This window comes from Equus quagga, chromosome 5 (genome assembly GCF_021613505.1).
Source record: "Equus quagga isolate Etosha38 chromosome 5, UCLA_HA_Equagga_1.0, whole genome shotgun sequence".
NCBI classification, from domain to species: Eukaryota; Metazoa; Chordata; class Mammalia; order Perissodactyla; family Equidae; genus Equus; species Equus quagga.
This window is the reverse complement of record NC_060271.1, coordinates 86,907,390-86,927,048: the sequence shown is the minus strand read 5'-3', so window position 1 is coordinate 86,927,048 and position 19,659 is coordinate 86,907,390. Positions and strand designations below refer to the sequence as shown.

The 19,659-nt window shown below is 36.3% G+C and overlaps 1 protein-coding gene across 10 annotated transcripts in view; it reads left to right on the top strand.

Annotated features, from left to right (window-relative positions):
• The window catches only part of EHBP1 (EH domain binding protein 1), a 403,867-nt gene that overhangs the window by 121,584 nt on the left and 262,624 nt on the right, over positions 1-19,659 (top strand). For all 10 annotated transcript variants that reach the window (XM_046660551.1, XM_046660550.1, XM_046660552.1 and 7 more), the window contains one exon: positions 12,875-12,932. In XM_046660551.1, the coding sequence (XP_046516507.1) occupies positions 12,875-12,932 (58 nt within the window). The remainder of the gene's footprint in view (positions 1-12,874; positions 12,933-19,659) is intronic.

The following is a 19,659-nucleotide window of genomic DNA, read 5'->3' as shown; positions in this document are numbered from 1 at the left end:
AATGGTTTGCTAGAATAATTTGTTAAAATTATTTTATTATTTATATAAAATAGCTTTGGGCAATTGCATAAAGCAGAGATTATGTTCATTCTTCTCTTTTCAAAATGAGAGAATGGTTTGCTTCCTGTGCATTGTGTTTCAGCGTCAGGATATCGGGGTTATAAAAATTATTTGTATCTTTGCAACACTGACACAAATAGACTTTCTAGGAATAACATATTAAAGTAGGGATGGCTTTTTTTCTTTACCACTCGCATGAGTAGCACAAAGTATTTGAATTGGCACAGACCATGAATAAAGAGCTGATCTTGAAAATACAAAAAACCCCACAATGCAGTATTGTTAACGATATTCACTACGCTGTACGTTAAATCCCCAGAACTTATTTATCTTATAATGGAAAGTTTGTACCTTTTGACCACCTTCATCCATTTCCTCCACCTTTCATCTCTTCCTCTGACAGCCACCACTCTGTTCTCTGTATCTGTGAGTTTATTTTTTTTTAGATTCCACATATAAGTGAGATCATGCAATATTTGTCTTTCTCTCTCTGGTTTGTTTCACTTAGCGTAATGCCCTTAGGGTCCATCCATGTTGTTGCAAATGTCAAGATTTCCTCCTGTTTTTAATGGCTGAATGATGTTCCATTGTGTGTATACACACACGCGCACACACACACACACACAGCACATCTTCTTTATTCATTGTCTGTTGACAAACACAGGCTCTTTCCATATCTTGGCTGTTGTGAATAATGCTGCAATAAAGTGGAAGTGCAGATATCATTTCGGTATCTTGTTTCATTTCCTTTGGTTATATACCCAGAAGTAGGCTTGCTGAATCATGTGGTAGTTCTATTTTTCATTTTTTAAGGAACCTCCTTACTCTTTTCCCTAGTGGCTAACCCAATTTACATTCCCACCAACAGTGCACAAATGTTCCCTTTTTCCACATCCTCACCAACACTTATCTCTTGTCTTTTTGATAATAGCCATTCTAACAGGTATGAGAGGAAAATCTCATTTTGGTTTTGATTTGCATTTACCTGATGATTAATAATGTTGAGCATCTTTTCATGTACCTGTTGGCCCTGTGTATGTCTTCTTTGGAAAACTGTCTGTTCATTTCCTGTGCTTGTTTTTTAATTGGATTGTTTGGCTTTTTGCTATTTATTTCTATGAGTTCTTTGTATATTTTGCGTATTAACCCTTTATCCAATATATAATTTGCAAATATTTTCTTCCATTCTGTAGTTTGCCTTTTCATTTTGTTGATGGTTTCCTTTGCTGTGCAGAAGCTTTTTAAGTTGATGTAGTCCCACTTGTTGGTTTTTTACTTTGCTGCTTGATCTTTTGGTATCATATCAAAAAAAATCTTTGCCAAGATGGACATCAAGGAGCTTATTGGCTATATTTTCTACTAGGAGTTTTATTGTTTCAGGTCTTACATTCAAGTCTTTAATCCATTTTGAGTTGCTTTTTGTGTGTGGTGTAAGATAGGGGTTAAATTTCATTCTTTTGTATGTGGCTGTTCTGTTTTCCCAAAACCATTAATTGAAGATAGTATCCTTTCCCCAGTGTATATTCTTGGCTTCTTTGTCATAAATTAATTGACCATATATGCGTGGCTTTATTTCTGGGCCCAAATTTCTTCTTTGTAATTAAAGTCACCATTTAAATGTTTATGTTTTACAAAGTGGTACATTTAAATGGTTTACATATTCAAAGTGTACTGCAAAGCTTACAACAGAGAAAGCATCAGTTCCTTGCCCCATCCTTCCTCACTTTATTCTCATTCCATATAGAAAACCACTTTCAATTCTCCAGTTCTTCTGATGTTGTACTCTATATTCTTAGTAACATATTTTTTATTGTTTTTTTATTGAGTTATAATTCATATACCATAAAATTTACCCTTTTAAAAGTGTATAATTCAGTGGTTTTTAGTGTTTTCACTAAGTTGTGCAACTCTTATCACTAATTCAGAATATTTTCATCACCCAAAAAAGAAATCCTGTTCGTATTAGTGGTCATCCCCATCTTTGTTCCCCATTCCAAGCTTCTGGCAACCATGAATCTACTTTTTTCTCTGTGGATTTGTCTATTATGGACATTTCATGTAAATGAAATCATACAATAAATGGCCTTTTGTGTCTGGCTTCTTTCCCTTATTGTAATATTTTCAAGGTTCATCCATGTTGTAACTTGTATCAGTATGTCATTTCTTTTTATGGCTGAATAATATTCCATTGTATGGATATACCACATTTTGTTGATCTGTTGATCAGCTGATGGACATTTGAATTGTTTCCATTTTTTGGCTATATGGATAATGCTGCTATGAACTTTCAGGTATGAACAGGTATGAACAACTTTTTGGGTCTAAACCTAGGATAGTGAAATTACTGGATCACAAGGTAACTCTATGTTTAACTTTTTGAGGAACTGCCAAACTGTTTCCCATAGCAGCTGTACCATTTCAGAATCCTACTAGCAATGTGTGAGGGTTCCAATTTCATCATGTCTTCACCAACACTTGTTATTATCTCTTTTCGATTATAGCCTTCCTGGTGGGTGTGAAGTGGTATTTCATTGTTCGACAACATACTTTCAACTGTTTTTTTACATTTTTGACTTCAGACTTTTTCTGCTAGCTTTCTGATATAGTAGGTGAGGATTTAGCTGTCTTACCGACTCCTCCCTAAAGCACACTTACCCCTCTCTTTCCCCATCTTTCCCATTCCCCAGTCAGCTCTACCAGAGCTAGGTCAGAATTAATTATGACTTAGTCATTGTTTGCAGCTGAGCACTATGATATTACGGTCACATTTCCTTTCTTTTGGTTTTTCTTGCATTAAAAATTACCTTTTTTTACCTTTTCTCCCCTATGTATCTATCATATTATTCCTAAACTTTTCTGTCATCCTCTCAAAATCCCTTTTGAAACAGTTAAATATTGGTGATTCATCAGTTCCTTTTTCCTCTGGAGCCCTCCAGTGTCTTGCTCCACTTTGGAATGGTTTCTCTCTAGGCCTGTGGCATAGGTGACATCTTGGGACCTTTTTTCACTGTCATCCTGGGGGATTAGTCAGATATTTAACTTCTGGATTGAACTAAACTTCTTGTCTTTTCTTTCCCTTTTAATATCTCTTACTTTATTCTAGATCTGGAAGATTGCCTCAACTTTATCTTGCAACTTTTCAATTTTTGCTTTCCTAAATGAAATATAATGACATAATTTCCAGAATGCTTTTTTATTCTTTAAATATTCCTTTTGTGGTTTTCATGGGTACCCTATCTTTTATATTTCTAAGGATATTAGTGATAATGTCTTTGGTTTCCTTCAGGTTCCTTTTTTTCTCCTTTTTAGCCACTTGCCTTTTATATTAGAAGCTTTTCTCAGATGAGCTTTCACTGTTTGTTCATATTTGAGAGAGTGACCACACAAAGCTATTTGGAAGCTCTACACACGTTGTCAGGGTGGGGGAAAGATCTCCTTTCTACCCTTCTCGTGTTCTTATGGCTGGACTAATAATAAAATTCATACAAGATCAGATTAACAGGAGAAAAACCCAGTTTAATACGTAGGTATTGCAGATCATGGAGAAGTGATGCTTGGAGAGTGAACAAAGCAGCAGTGTTTTCTTTTACACAAAGAAACAATAAATTTGTGAGGAATGACAGGACAAAGACACTTAGATTTGAGGTATGTAATTACTAAGGAATTTAAGTGGAGTTTCGGCTTGGGGTAGTAAATTAGCAAGGTTTGTTTCTGCAGGGTTCTCGACCCTGAGTCCCTGACTTTGGGGATAAGGATGCGGGGAGAGCACCTTTCACAGGGGAGATTTACATCCCGCTTTCAGGGGGAACAGAGACAGGAGGGGCAGAATGCCCTTCTTGCTTCTCAAGTAACTTTAATTCAAAATAATCAGTATGCTATTGTGGAATATTTTGGAATGACCTACTCTGGGCCTCAACAATATACATGGGATGGTTGCTAACATTATTTGAGAATCTTTTGAAGGACAGGCAGTAAGCTAAAGCACTTTATTTGCATTATCTTAACTGATCTTTACATTGGTCCTGTGAGGTTCTCGTTTCACAGATGAGGAAGCTTTGAGGCTTAGATGATACAACCAGAAGGGGAATCAGGATTCAAAACCAGATCTGTGTGTCTTTATATGATTCTTTTATCCATCATATTCTGTTTCCCTGCTTCCCTCCCAATGAATGCTTTCTCAATACCAGGGTATCTCTTGAGAACCTTGAAGTCAGATAGAAACAAGACAGACGAATGTAATCGTCCAGACACACAATTGCAGCAATTACAGAAGTGTGGTGAAAGGAAATGGTAAATATGATTGTTTAGGAGGGCTTGGGGATGGTCTGAGTGATGTACTAACCTCAATTCCAAGGAGCCAGGTACATAACTCGGGAATTCTGATGTTTCTGTGCGTAATATGTGAGGCTTATTCCAACAGGACTAGAAAAAAAGGAGTAACTAATATACTAAATTAAAGCATTATGGCTGATTCTATAAAACAATAAAGAAAGTAGGAAGTATTATTTGGGGTGACCAGTGTTGCACACGTGATATAGCAATGGTTGATTATAATGCTATTTGTCTCAGAAATCTCCTCATAAACCCTTTATAGTATTGGTTAGTACAGCAAATAGTACAGTATGTATTTTTTTGATGGCCTGTCAAAAAGTACACTCAGTTCGAGTATGCCAAACTGTGCTTCCTCAGTTTGGGTGGTGCTGTCCCTAAACACTTAGATATAAGTATTAGAAATCTGTCAGCAAAAGTCCATACGCATTACCAGTTAAGTGTTTTTAACCAAGAGCAATCACTGTGTGAAAATACTTTAGAGATGATAGGAAGATGCCAAATATAATTTAAAAATAAACATATAGTACTTTTAAGTGACGAAGATGTACATCTCTCATTATTAGAACTGTCCTTTCATTTTTATAGAAAAGAAATATATCCTATATATGTGTACTTTGTCTTGTGTAATTTTTTTTCTATTGAATTAATTATTACAGCTTGCTAAATAACTCTTGTGAAGTAAGCATAAAGGAGTATAATTAACTGGAGCTACAGCAGTGACAGTACAATAGGAGGTAGATGTACCTACTGAAGGATAAAAATAATTACTTGGGAAATAGAGTATTTCTGTGATAAGACAATTTTCCTCCTTTTGTTTCAATATTCACAGCATCCCACCATGAAATGTTCAGTCAAGGCTAAGAGCCCTTTCCCCTAAAAGAATAACCTTGTTATTTAGTGAAGTGCCTATTCACATTAACTTCAGGGTTAATATTTTGAGCTTTTTCTTACTGTAAGCATATCCTACCTTCTGTGGTGAGAGGAATATGTTGTACTTTTTGTGTTCTGAAGACTTATGATTCCTTATTTTTAATTTAGGCAAAGCTCAGTGGCTTAAATATTAATTACTAAGTTTTGAGGGATAGCTGTCTTTTATCTTTGGAAATATTGATTTCATATGAATACCAATGAAAACCAATAGGACATAAAAAGGTTAAATTTGATTTCAGCACTTTTTGGTGCAAGCTTCTACAAGACAGCAACTGTTTTATTGTTATATGTGTTTGTGTTTTTAATTTACTGAATTTTCTAGAACATTGAGAAGTTACTGTAGCAGACACACCCAGAAATCAAAGTGGCTTAACCTAATAAAAGTTTATTTCTTGCTCACTTCTCAGTCTGGAGAGAGTGTTCCAGGTTGACTGGCCTTCCATGTGGTCATTCAGGGGCTTGTACACCTTTTATCTTATGACTCTGCCCTCCTCTGTGTTCTAGAATCCTCTCCATTCAGCTGGTATAAAGAAGGCTTACTCATTTATTAACCATTTTACTCCAGAAGTGACACATATCACTTCTCACATTCCAGTGGTAAGAAGTATCATGAGGCTCCATCTCAATGTCAACATGGTGGTGGTGGTGGTGTTGTTTGGGCAAGATGGGGATGAAGGGCTTCTTGCAACACCTCCCTGGATTAACACTATGCTTTGGACAAGGAGCATGAATCTTTGGTGTCCAGTTTACTGCTCTGCTAAAAAATGTTACTTCCACTTTCATAATATTGTTCAAAGGTGGTAATATTAGCTACCTCTAGATTGTCAGAAGACAGGAGGCAAGTGACTCTGTGCCACAATTCTTTACACTCTTCCTGAATTTCTCATTTCATTTTAAGCCGTCAAATATTTAACCAGTTAGAGTCATTTAATCTCACAGTCACTGAACCGTAGTGTTTTAGAACTAGCTGAGGTCTTAGTGCAGTCTCTTTCTTTGATAAATTAGGGAATAGGCTCAGAGACATGGAGAGACATGCTTAAGGTGACTCAGTGCCAGAACTAAGAAAACAAGTTTCCTAACCTCCAGTCTAGTATTCTCTCCTCTATACTGTGTCATCTTTGAGAGTTCTTTTACAAATTCATATCTCCTAAATTAATACAAATTGTTTCCCCAGATTTCTTTCCTTTTAATACCCTCCTAAGATACCCTAGAGAAAGGAGAATTTTAATTGATGTGGAGGAGAATGAGTGATCTGAAAAGCATTTGTCATATTGTTATTGCTCAGGCCTGTAATGTAAAGTCATATTGACTTTACATGCCCAAGGAAGAATGGCCCAGGAATTGGAAGGGCTGCAGATAAAGGAGGGGAGGATACCAGAGGCAAATGGGGTCTATTTCAAAATTTTGCCTAGGGCCAGATCAGACCTTGGGGAACATTTATGTTAACTTAAGACAAAAGACACACCTCTTCCACTTCTTCTGACTTAGAAACAAATTAATTCAGCTGTCTGAGAGCTCTTTAAATTCAGTGAAATTTTAAAAATTAATTATTTAACTCTCTTCGTACTTAATTTCAAACTTAAAAGTGTTATTGTTTTATTTTCAATAACTTCTCCCCACATTTAAATAACTCCCCGACATAAAGTAATATAAATTAATTGCAGGAAATACAGAAACTTAAATTTAAATTCTTAGAATGATATATAATTTTACTTCCTAATAGTAACCGCAGTTAGCATTTTGAGATGTTTCCTCCTGGTGTCTTCTTTTATTGTATAATATAGAAAAAAAATTAAAATCTGTATTGGATAAACAACGTTAAATCCCAGGCATTGTTCCATGCTTGTTAATGTTCTTAGAAAATATTTTTAATGGCTATATAATTTCCTTGTAGACAGATGTACTGTACTTATTCATCTTTTGTCAGACTTTATATTTAAACTGTGGTAAATTATAGTTTTTTTACAGATTCTAAATTAAGTCATCTCAGTGGTTGGGCTGGTTCTTTTTGTCAGTGTGCATATTTCCTGAGATATTTATAAATAGATCCTTCTCTGTGTAAGGTCTTTTTGTCTTCTTCCTGCTCCCCAAGGTTGTGTCTGGATTGGGGTAGTTGGTTAAATTGTCTGTCTCCCCACGAGACTGTAAACTTTCAGAGGATCAAGGCTTATCTTTCGTCTTTGTATCTTTGTTGCTCAGCATAGTGCCAGAAACATAATGAACATTCAGTAAAATATTTGTTGAAAGCTGATTATGATTCTGGAAGGTAGTGAGACTGGTTTTTATGTGGCAGTTGTGGATTTTTCCTCACCTCACACTTGTAACACGCGTGAAAATGGAAAGGAGTAAAGAAGTCTAAATTTAAGCCAGAAATGTTTTTCTTTGAACTTACACTGATGCATAGTACCTCACTAGTGGCAAAGAGGAGGGCATGAAATTTAGCTGCAGACCAGAGAAACAGAGCTTACTGCTTTATAACGTGGTTTATTTTAGCTCTCTTATCTTTTCCTTTTTCCTGTCTGTTTCTGTCCTTTGCTTCCTGCTCTCCAGAATTCAGCATCAGGACCATAATTTGAGACAAGTCTTGCCATCTTCAGATTCAACTTGTTCCTTTTTAAGGACTCTGGATGTAGGATAGAAGGTGTTAAATTTTTATTTTTAAATGTAAAGTTTTCTTCCCTGAATAAGCCCACCAAAACGCTTCACATTTTCCAATGGAGTCCTTTAGATAGATTTTACAGAAATTGTGTGTACATTTTATGTGTATGTATATAAAATGTTTATATATGTAAATATCTCTATATAAATATATATGTATATGTGTTTATATACCTGTGTGTGTGTTCTGTATAAGGCTACCTGGTTACTTAACATAGTGATAGGATAGAGATGTTAAATGTGTGATTGTTGATTTCTCTCTGGAACTTGGGCTCATCAGGTTGTCTTCACTATTTTGATAGAAAGAAAGTTGTAGAATGATAGGTTCTTTGGTAGTTGGATAAAACTCACAATTGCTTTGCCCCTAGCCGCTTTGGAGCATGTAAGTAAATATTTAATGGTTCTTTTCTAGTACAGCACAGATGCTTAAAATATTAATTGTGGTCAGCTAATTGTGTGATTATTGGTCCTCCTCTATTGAGAACAATAACTCACAGCACAGTTCTTTATTTTTAGAACTCTGCCTCATTTTGCCCCTGATAATGTAAAGGTGGACTGATATCTAGTAAAGACATTTAAAAAATGGGACATTACTTAAATCACAAAAAAGTTTAGCTCTATATGGAGGCGTTCTCAAATAAGTCATTTATGTTCTATTTACATTCTTGGAACTTCAGGCATATAGATTAGGAGACCACTCTTCTTGATTTTTTTATGGTAGAAGGCCTCCCTATTCTAAAGTACTGAGATCAGAGTGGGTTGAGGGGAGAGAGGGGCTGAGAGGCCGAGTTAGGAGGAGGGAGAAGTGCAGGTGGCACTAGGACGATGTTGTAGAGGGGTGATACCGTCACTACCATTACAGCTAATGCCTCGCTGGTGTTTCAACTTGGAGTTGTGGAGATTGCTTGCCACTCTCCCTATTAAACGCAGAGGTTCTCAACTTTGGCTGCAGATTAGAATCACCTGTGGAATTTTAAAAAATCTGCAAACCTGACCAATTAAATCAGATTCTCCAGAGGTGAAACCTAGGCATCAGTATTTTTTAAAGGTTCCCAGGAGGTTCCAGTGTGCAGCCAAGGTGAGGATCCCTGCAAAGCTCAAATAAGCTGCAGAGAGGATGTATTATATAGCTTTTGGCTTTAGTTGGACCTCATCAATTATAATTAACCAATTGGGAATTCCTGGATGGAACTTAATGTTCATTCAGTAGCAAATGTTCATTGAGCCTCAACCTTGTACCAGATTCTTATTAGTTGCTAGAAACGCAAAGGTAAATAAATAAGATATGGTTGATAAAGGAGCGTAGTCTAGTGAGAGAGATAGAAATAATAGCAAATAATGTAAGGTGGGGCATATAGAATATTAAAATAGAGATGTATCTAGAGTATTACTGGAAATACAGTAGAAGTGCAGTTAACTCTGAGGTTTGGGATATGGGATGGGGTGGGAATGAAATAAGACATGGTCAGGGTTTCACAGAGGAAGTGATGAATTAATAGTTTATCAGGTAGAAAAGGGGAGAAAAGAGGAAGTTAAACAAGGTTATAACATGCAAAGATGTGAAGAAATTGAATAAATGCTCAGAGATTGGTTGGAAAGCAAGATGCCTATGAGATATTTGCAGGTTAGTTGGGCGGTAAAGTGCTTTATAAACCATGTTCAGGAATATGAATGTATTCTTTTTTTTTATTTAAAGATTTTATTTTTTTCCTTTTTCTCCCCAAAGCCCCCAGGTACATAGTTGTATATTCTTAGTTGTGGGTCCTTCTAGTTGTGGCATGTGGGACGCTGCCTCAGTGTGACCTGATGAGCAGTGCCATGTCCTAGCCCAGGATCCAAACCAGCGAAACCCTGGGCCACCCTAGCGGAGCGCTCGAACTTAACCACTCGGCCATGGGGCCGGCCCCTGAATGTATTCTTGCTGCCAGGGTGTCACAGGGTCAAATCCATACAGGTTCTAGATTACCTTAGAGAGTGAAGATACTCAGGTGTGAGGCAGTTGGTAGTGTTGGAGGCTCTAGTAATCTGGACAGCGTGGACCTTGTTTAAAGGCATTTAAGTAAGAAATGTTTTTTGAAGTTTAAATTAAATCTTAAAATAAAATGGAATATTATTTAGGTCAAATTCAACCTGCAAGTGCCAGTTTGTAGTACCTTTGGTATAAGAGCCCAGTATAGGATAATAAACAAGGAAAAGGCATAAGGTTTTGCAGCACTTCTAAAGAAGTACTGTAGAAATATAATTAAGTGTTGAGGTTGGGTTGGGCATGTGGAGATGAGAACAAATAAAAAGATTAATATGGTAATCTAGGGTAAAATGTTCCAGCAAGGCACTAATGCTTTCAACGAGGTAGCTTACCCTTGTTGGCTCTCAGTCCCTCTACTCTTAAGCTGCCATCATTGATCACACCCTCTTCCCAGCTCCATCTATCATGTCACCATACTGCTCCCCATCTTCACTGTCATTTGTCCTATTCTACTTCTCTGTGTGTTGAACAAGGTTTTGTTTTTCATTTTCAAGTTTTGTTTATTTCTCCATTGGTATGGATTCTTAGGTTAACATTCTGATGTTTCATAGAAACTTTCTTCTGTTTCACTTGTAATTTAGCACTTGTTTATCTGGCTGCTACTCCCAACATCTCACTCTGGGAAGATTCACCAAAGCAAGCTACTGGTTTTGGTTTACAATTGTTGTCTTTAAAGCCTGACACTCGACAGTAACTGAACTTAATCTTTATAGAAAACCACCATTTTTCTATGTATACTATGCTGGTTACCGTCACCATCAGAAACATCATGCATTTGTTTAGATGGCTCCTTAGTCAAATAGTTTCATTATTGGAACCTTCCTCTTGTTTTTTATCCAGCTTTTCTTCAGGTTCTCCTACCTAAAGTGAACAAGCATTAACATTGTACCATGTTTATGTTTCTTCTTGCATCCTGCTCCTCCCTTCTTTAGCTGGGATCTGTACATTGTAAGGTGGTTTAGTGGTTAAGAATTGGCCATCTCACTGCTGAGGCTCGGGTTTGTTTCCTGGTCAGGGAACCACAACACCTGTATGTCAGTTGCCGTACTGTGGCAGCTGTGTGTCGCCATGATGCTGAAAGCTATGCCACCGATATATCAAATACCAGCAGGGTCACCCATGGTGGACAGGTTTCAGCGGAGCTTCCCGACTCAGACAGACTAGGAAGAAGGACCTGGACACCCACTTCTGAAAAAATTGGCCACAAAACCCCTATGAATAGCAGCAGAGCATTGTCTGATACAGCACCAGAAGGTGAGAGGATGGCACAAAAAGACCGGCAGGGTTCCGCTCTGCTGTTCACACTGTTGCTAGGAGTTGCAGTCACTCGGAGGCACCAACAATGGCACTAACAAAAAATACATTGTAAACGCTTAGGCTGTGTATGTTTTTAGTCAGTATGAAACTTGAGGGTGGCAGCTGTTTTCCCATAGCACTTGAGGGTCATTAGCTTCATTGTCCTTTGGGCTCTGTTGCTGCTCATGAGAAGTTGCTGTCCGTATAATTATTCCTTTGTTGGTAGCCTGTCTTTTCTTTCCTTTTATTATTTTTGTATTTATTCTTGCTGTTCTGTAATTTGATTGCAAGGTTTGTAGAAATAGATTGATTTTTATTTATTCTGTTCATTGATATATATTTTCTCTCTCAGGACTCCTATGTTTCTTCAAGTGTGAAACATTCTTGGCTTTATCTCTGCCATTCCCACTGTTCTAAACTTCTGGAATTTCCATTAGGTGTATGTACTTCTCAATCTATCTTCTATGTCTCTTGTCTTCTTTTTAAGTATTTTTATCACCTTATTTCTCTGAGCTACAATCTGGGTCAGTTCCTCAGTAATATTTTTTTCATTGGACAACTCTCTCTTTGGACAGATTTGTAGATGAATCATTGGTAAGGAGTTTATGGCTGGTGGCCTTTTATGTGTGTGTGTGTGTGTGTGTGTGTGTGTGTATGTATCTTTTTAGTTAAATGAAATAGGAGGGACAGGTCATCTGCTGATAGTGAAGGATTCCAGCGTAAAATACAGGAGACATAGAAAGTGGTGAAGGTCACCGAGATGAGTACATCATTCATTTCTTGGTTAAAAAGCTTTTATCTAAGATTTTTAAAAATAAAAATTTAAGTAAAGTAACTGGTAATCATAGGCTTAATGTTTTCCCTAAGCATTAAAGAGAACTTAGTTATATTAGCTGAAAATGAAAGTTTTTTTTTTAAACTTCGTATTAGCAGAAGATGAAGAAAAGAAGAGAAGTCTGAGAGTTAGAAGACCTGTATTTCAGTCATGATTAATTTTGCCAGTTTTTAAAGCTTATAAAGTAGGAATAATAGTATGTACCTTGCCTATTTTTCAGTACTATATTGTTTTTATGTGGATAGTTGAGATGATTGATTATAAAAATGTTTTGAAAACCAAAAGCATTGTTGATAAGATAGAGAGATGTGAAAGTAGCATAACCCATAGATATAAATTATTTTGAAAGTGCCATTTTTATGCTTATTTTCTCCAAATTAAAATGGGTCATGTGTTAGAAGTATAGTATTAATTTTTGGAGAAGACATATGTGTGCTTTTCTTTTTAAAATAGTCACCAATTCTAAGTATTTTATTTTACTTGGTTTGTCCCAATGAATTAACTTGCTAAAATATTTTTAGGAAAAAACATGTGGATGAAATATTAGTTGTTTAAATTAGATCACATCTGTGTTCAATATCTACTATATTTGAATAATTTACAGAGCTTTATTTTAAAAGTAACTGCTCTATGTAGTCTAAAGCAAATGACATTTTTGTCCTTTTAAAGGCACTGTAACTAAACTTTATTAATTTGATTTAAGATAAATTTTGCTTAATCTGTTTCCTTTTTGACAGGCAACCAGATAAACTGGTGGTAGTTTGGACAAGAAGAAGCCGAAGGAAGTCTTCCAAGGTTTGTCTGTTTTCTAAATTTCTTTCCTAAATGTTGAATTTAAATTTTGGTCAAATTATTAAGCTTCTCTGGTACCAGTGTAGAATATTTTAAAATATTACTTGATATTTTGGGTTCTTTTTTTTTTTTTATACTTTTTCTTTTTAAAATTTTTTATTGAGTTAATGATAGGTTACAGTCTTGTGAAATTTCAGTTGTATATTATTGTCTGTCAGTTGTGTTGTAGGTGCAACCCTTCACCCTTTGTGCCCACCCCCCACCACCCCTTTACCCTGGTAGCCACTAATCTGTTCTCTTTGTCCACAGGTTTAAATTCCTCATATGAGTGGAGTCATACAGAGATTGTCCTTTTCTATCTGGCTTATTTCACTTAACATAATTCCCTCAAGGTCCATCCATGTTGTTGCAAATGGGACGATTTTGTTCTTTTATACGGCTGAGTAGTATTCCATTGTATATATATACCACATCTTCTTTATCCAGTCATCTGTTGATGGGCACTAAGGTTGCCTCCACATCTTGGCGATTGTAAATAATGCTGCAATAAACGTTGGGGTGCATAGGACTTTTGGAATTGCTGACTTCAAGCTCTCTGGATAGATACCCAGTAGTGGAATAGCTAGATCATATGGTAGTTCTATTTTTAATTTTTTGAGGAATCTCCATACTGTTTTCCATAGTGGCTGCACCAGTTTGCATTCCCACCAACAGTGTATGAGGGTTCCTTTTTCTCCACAACCTCTCCAACATTTGTTACTATTTGTTTTAGTTATTTTTGTCATTCTAATGGGTGTAAGGTGATATCTTGGTGTAGTTTTGATTTGCATTTCCCTGATGATCAGCGATGATGAACATCTTTTCATGTGCCTATTGGCCATCCATATATCTTCTTTGGACAAATGTCTGTTCATGTTTCCTGCCCATTTTTTGATCGGGTTGTTTAATTTTTTGTTGTTGAGTTGTGTGAGTTCTTTATATATTATGGATATTAAGCCTTTGTCGGATGTATTACTTGCAAATATTTTTTCCCAGTTAGTGGGTTGTTTTTTTTTTTTGTTTCAATCCTGTTTTCCCTTGCCTTGAAGAAGCTCTTTAGTCTGATGAAGTCCCATTTGTTTATTCTTTCTATTGTTTCCCTTGTCTGAGAAGGCATGGTGTCCGAAAAGATCCTTTTAATACTGATGTCAAAGAGTGTACTGCCTACATTTTCTTCTAGAAGTCTTATGGTTTCAGGTCTCAGCTTTAGGTCTTTGATCCATTTTGAGTTTATTTTGGTGAATGGTGAAAAAGAATAGTCAATTTTCATTCTTTTACATGTGGCTTTCCAGTTTTCCCAGCACCATTTGTTGAAAAGACTTTCTTTTCTCCATTGTATGCCCTCAGCTCCTTCGTCGAAGATAAGCTGTCCATAGATGTGTGGTTTTATTTCTGGGCTTTCAATTCTGTTCCATTGATCTGTGCACCTGTTTTTGTACCAGTACCATGCTGTTTTGATTACTGTAGCTTTGTAGTATGTTTTGAAGTCAGGGATAGTGATGCCTCCAGCTGTGTTCTTTTTTCTCAGGATTGCTTTAGCAATTTGGGGGTCTTTTGTTGCCCCATATGAATTTTAGGATTCTTTGTTCTATTTCTGTAAAGAATGTCATTGGGATTGCGTTGAATCTGTAGATTGCTTTAGGTAGAATGGACATTTTAACTATGTTTATTCTTCCAATCCATGTGCATGGAATGTCTTTCCATCTCTTTATGTTGTCATCCATTTCTTTCAGAAAAGCCTTGTAATTTTCATTGTATAGGTCTTTCACTTCCTTAGTTAAGTTCACCCCGAGGTATTTTATTCTTTTTGTTGTAATTGTGTTTTTTGGGTTATTTCTGATTATCTAATTTACTAAAGTGATTGATCAGACACTATAATTTTGATACTGCAGTCCTTAAAATGGGAGCCAAGTACCTGACTTTTGATCTTGGGTTGGTAGCCTTGAGTAACATAATAGTTATTTAAGTTCTCTATACTTAGGTATCATGAATTAATGATTAAATAGGTTCCTCTTACAAAATTTTACCTAGGATTACTTTATTCAGATTCCAAGAGGATGAAGGTTAAGGCACACTTAAGGGATGATGAGTCAATTGCTGGGATGCAAAAGAGGAGGAGTTGGATTTTTCAAAGGTTTTAATTTTTTATACATATAGTTTTACGAGTAGAATAGAATTTTAAAATGTTCAATAACAACTCTACAGATATTTTTAAAATTCAATTCTATAGGTAAGTAAGTATGAGTGTATTTTTATAAGTACACAGTAACTACAGGCATGTTTATTGGATGTTGGTTTTTCCATATGTAGACCTATATAAAGAAAAATGTGTTCATTTTAATTAAAATTAAATTGAATTTAAATTGAATTGAATTTCAGAATTTAAAATTTTTTATTAAGGACATCTTTCAAATTTTATTTTTATCGAGCTAAAATGCACACACAGTGTAAGGCGCAGATCTCAGTTATACAGTTTAATAAGTTTTGATCAGTGTCTACTTATGTAATTACCACTGCTATCAAGGTGTAGACTATTTTCATCACCTTTTTCCTTTGTGTCCTCTTCCAGTCAATTCCCAACCCTCAGAGGCAACCACTATTCTGATTTTCTATCACCATAGACTGATTTTGTCTCTTCTTGAATTTCTTGTAAATGGAATCATACAGTAGGACTATTTTCTGTCTGGTTTCTTTTGCTCAACATAGTGTTTTTGAGATTTATTCATGGTGTTGTGACTATTAGTAGTTTATTTTTTTCATTGCTGAGTAGTATTCCATCATGTGAATATAAACAATTTGATTATTTATAACCCTGTTGATGAAAATTTGGTTTGTTTCCAGTGAATATTCTGAATATTCACCATTGTGAATAAATGTGCTGTAAACATTACTGTTTTAGTATTTTGGGGGAAGGTATTTTCTCTTGGGCAAATACCTGGGCATGGAATTGCTGGGTAGACAGAGTTAACTTTTAAGCGTACTCCCACCAGCAATATAAGAAAGGTCTAGTTGCTTTACATAGTGAATGGCATTTTCTTCAAAGCATACATTTTTAGTTTTAGGGCATTATATTTTCGACCTGTAATATTTCCTTGTACTTTCATATATGAGAAAGAGTTCTGCAAATAGAAAGGAAGCAGGGCAATTATGATAAACCATAAAAATTATGGTTGAGTAGTCTGTTGGCGTAAATCCAGTTTTTGAACTAGAAGTGTGAGCTTGCAGAGAGAGGGGAGAATTCCAAAGAGTGAAGAGGGCTTTGAAGTCCTCACCAGCTTTTTGATGGCATTACCACATTTACTTCCTTGCTCTGTGGTTGTACCTCAGCCTTTTACGATGTGCTGTGATATCAGGAGGGGGTGGGTACAGTCGCAGAGCTTTGCTTTATGGCAGTGACGTTGGCAACTCTAAGGTAACTGTACATGTGACATCTTAAATGTATGGATATATGCAGTTTTATAAAATGAAAATTATCAATTTAACAGCTGTATGACAATTAATAAACTTTCAGTGAAATACTTCGATTTTGTAGGAATCAGAAATGGCGAGTGAATGCTTACTCTCTGTTTAGTTCCATATTAGTTACAAGTCTTTTAAGTAAGACATGACATGAAATAATTAGAAAATAAGGCATTTTATAGAGTCAATACCCAAAATTGAGACATGTTTACCTTTTTCCTAGGTCTGCCATTGGCAGATGCCGAAGGATCTGTGATGTGATTAAAAAGTGAGAAAAATTGGATGAGTAGAATGGAATAATGTGGCCTAATCCTTTCTACCATTGTCTGTGCTAGAATGCTGGCAAATGATTAAATAACCTGCCTTTCCTGACTGTGCTCAGGAGCTAAATAGCTGTATGTGTCTCTCTCCACCTAATTATTTTTTAGGGAAATCCTTTCTGTTACTCTGAATGAAAACTGATCAGAGTTATTGTAGAGCTGGTGTTTGCCAGTATGTTGTGCTTTTTCTAAATCAAGTTCCTGAGAATCTGAATGACTGTCTCTGTGGATTTGTACAATTAGATGTTTATTACCATAGCTATTTTTAGTTACCTGTATTAGACTCCATTCTTTTTCTAGCTTCAGATTCTTGAATTCTATTTAAGGTAGAAGTTATAGTAAGGTCTTTGAAAGTAAGAAGACTGGTTTTTTCTCATGTTTGCCAGTATATATGTCTCTGATTTCCTCTCCAGTAAAATTTACTGGTCCTGTTTTCTGCCTAGTATATAATAATTAGCTAACATTATAAAGCTGGCATTGCCAGCTACTCAGCTGGACTAATTGATGTTGTTACAGTGTCCTAACTTAGCCAGGTTGTACAGTCGCTAAAAGGAATATCAGAAAGCCAGAGCTCTTAACTCAGTTGGGCCTTTGTTCTTGGGGAGAGAGATGCTGGATAGAATGGTAAGAAAAAGGCAGCCTGCTAGCAACTTGGGAACTAGCACCCTTCCATCTCTTTTTATTTAAAGAAAAAAAAGAAGGATTTTAGTTTGTTAAGCAGTTGTATTTTTGTTTGTTCAGCCATCTAATTACCATTCCCTGATCCAAGACTGAGGATTGAAAGAGATCATTTAGAGGACCAACATTAGGGTACCTGAGGAAATTATCTGATATCACCATCTCCTAACTCTGCCCAGTTGTGAGGTGGTCTCTACAGTCTCTGCTTTTCTCACTTTTGATCTCTGTGTCTTACACATAAATGTTAAGACCTTAGGGATAGAAGACTTTTTTCTTGACTATTGTGTGAATCAGGAATAGAGCTGGCTATGATGTTATTTGGGTGAAGAACTCTGAACCTAGAAATCATGGAGTTGGTTCTCCTACTGATTACATACTAGTATGGGTTCAGGCGAGCCACATACTCTTTGCTTCAATTTCCTCATCTGGACCTGGATTAGATCTCCTAAGGATATCTTCAGGTCTAAAATTCTTTGATGGTCATTTTTTCATTAAGAATTTTACAAATATTCTATCTTTTCTGCTGTGGTTAATAGAAAAATTTCAGTTATTATACTCTTTCTTATGTTTCTATTGTATGGGGAGGCTATGAAAATACAATTATGGGAAGTTTGAAGAGACAAGAGAGAAACAGCCTGATCTACCATCACAGTTTATGAGAATTAGCGTTCTCATAAATCTTCAGAATTATGTATGTAGAATATCTAGAGAATGTAGAGTAGAGTTTTGATTAAGGCTTATCTAAGGTGGGCATAAATTTACTTCTCAAAATGGAGGTTGTTTACTTTGTGGAGTCTTTATTCTAGAACTGTTAATAGGCATGGAAATAGGCAGGGGAATAGAGGAATCTTTGGAGATGTTTTTTAATTAACAAAACTCAGTTCTTTCCCTTTGGCTCTGGCGTGCTAAGTCTCTTGTAGTGAGTCTCTACTTCACTTTTCTTACCTGAAGTTTTGTAAGTGGGGGGCAATGGAAAGAGAACAGAGGGAGAATTATTGAAAAGTTATGGGTTGGAGCGAGAGGACGCTGCTAAACCTGTATCTTCTGCTGGTATTTTAACTAACAATATATGATAAAATGTGCATAGACATAAGTTTTCATGATCTTGATCCCTTCTCAGTTCCGTTTCCTAGATTCAAATCCAACTTCTGCTACTTACTTGCTGTGTGATCTTGGGTAAGTCTGTTCCTCAGTTTCCTCATCTGTTTAATGTGCTCCCTGACACACATCTGCACTCATATACTATAACTTCTTTTTTGTTATTATGGAAGAATGGTCTGTACTCCCAGCAAAGACTAATATCCGTTTGTGCTGTTAAGGACATTACTTCAGCAATTTTTTCTCTTCTGCGTCATTAAATTTTCCCTCTTAACTGGATATTTCCCATCAGTATAAAAATAATTTTCTCTTATTAAAAAAATTCTCTTCTAGGGGCCGGCCCTGTTGCCGAGTGGTTGAGTTCGCGTGCTCCCCTTCAGTGGCCCAGGGTTTCACTGGTTTGGGTCCTGGGCTCAGACATGGCAGTGCTTGTCAGTCCATGCTGAGACAGCGTCCCCCATAACACAACCAGAGGCACTCAAAACTAGAATATACAACTATATACTGGGGGACTTTGGGGAGAAGAAGAAGAAGAAAAAAATTCTCTTCTGACACTGTTTCTTCCACTAGCAACAACCTATTTCTCTCTTTCTCTTTCTGCAGAACACCTCAGAGGAATAGTCTACTTGCTATCCTCAATTTCCTTCCTCCTGTTTTTTCTTGAACCTGTTCCAATCCATTCAGGCATTTGCACTCATCACTCCACTGGAACTGTTCATGTGAAGTCAGTAATGGCTTCTGCTTTAATTCCAGTGGTCATTTTCCCGGCCTCATCTTATTTGACCTATTGCCAAGATTTGGCACAGGTGATTGTTTCTTTCTTCTTGAAACATTTTCTTCGTTAGATTTTCAGGATGCCACATGCCTGAAAATAGGAGGTTTTCCTTCTATTTTACTGGCCCTCCTTTGCTGATTCCTCCTCATTTCCTGTTACTGTTGTGCTCCAAGGCCTTTATATTCTCTGTCTGAACTCACTCCTTTGGGATCACATCCGCTCTTAAGCTTGAAGTTTCTCCTGTATGCTGATGATTCCCAAATTTATAACTCCAAGTACAAATATCCAGCTGCCTATTTGAACATCTACACTTGAATATCTCACAGACACATTAGATTTAACTTGTGTAAAACTGAGTTCC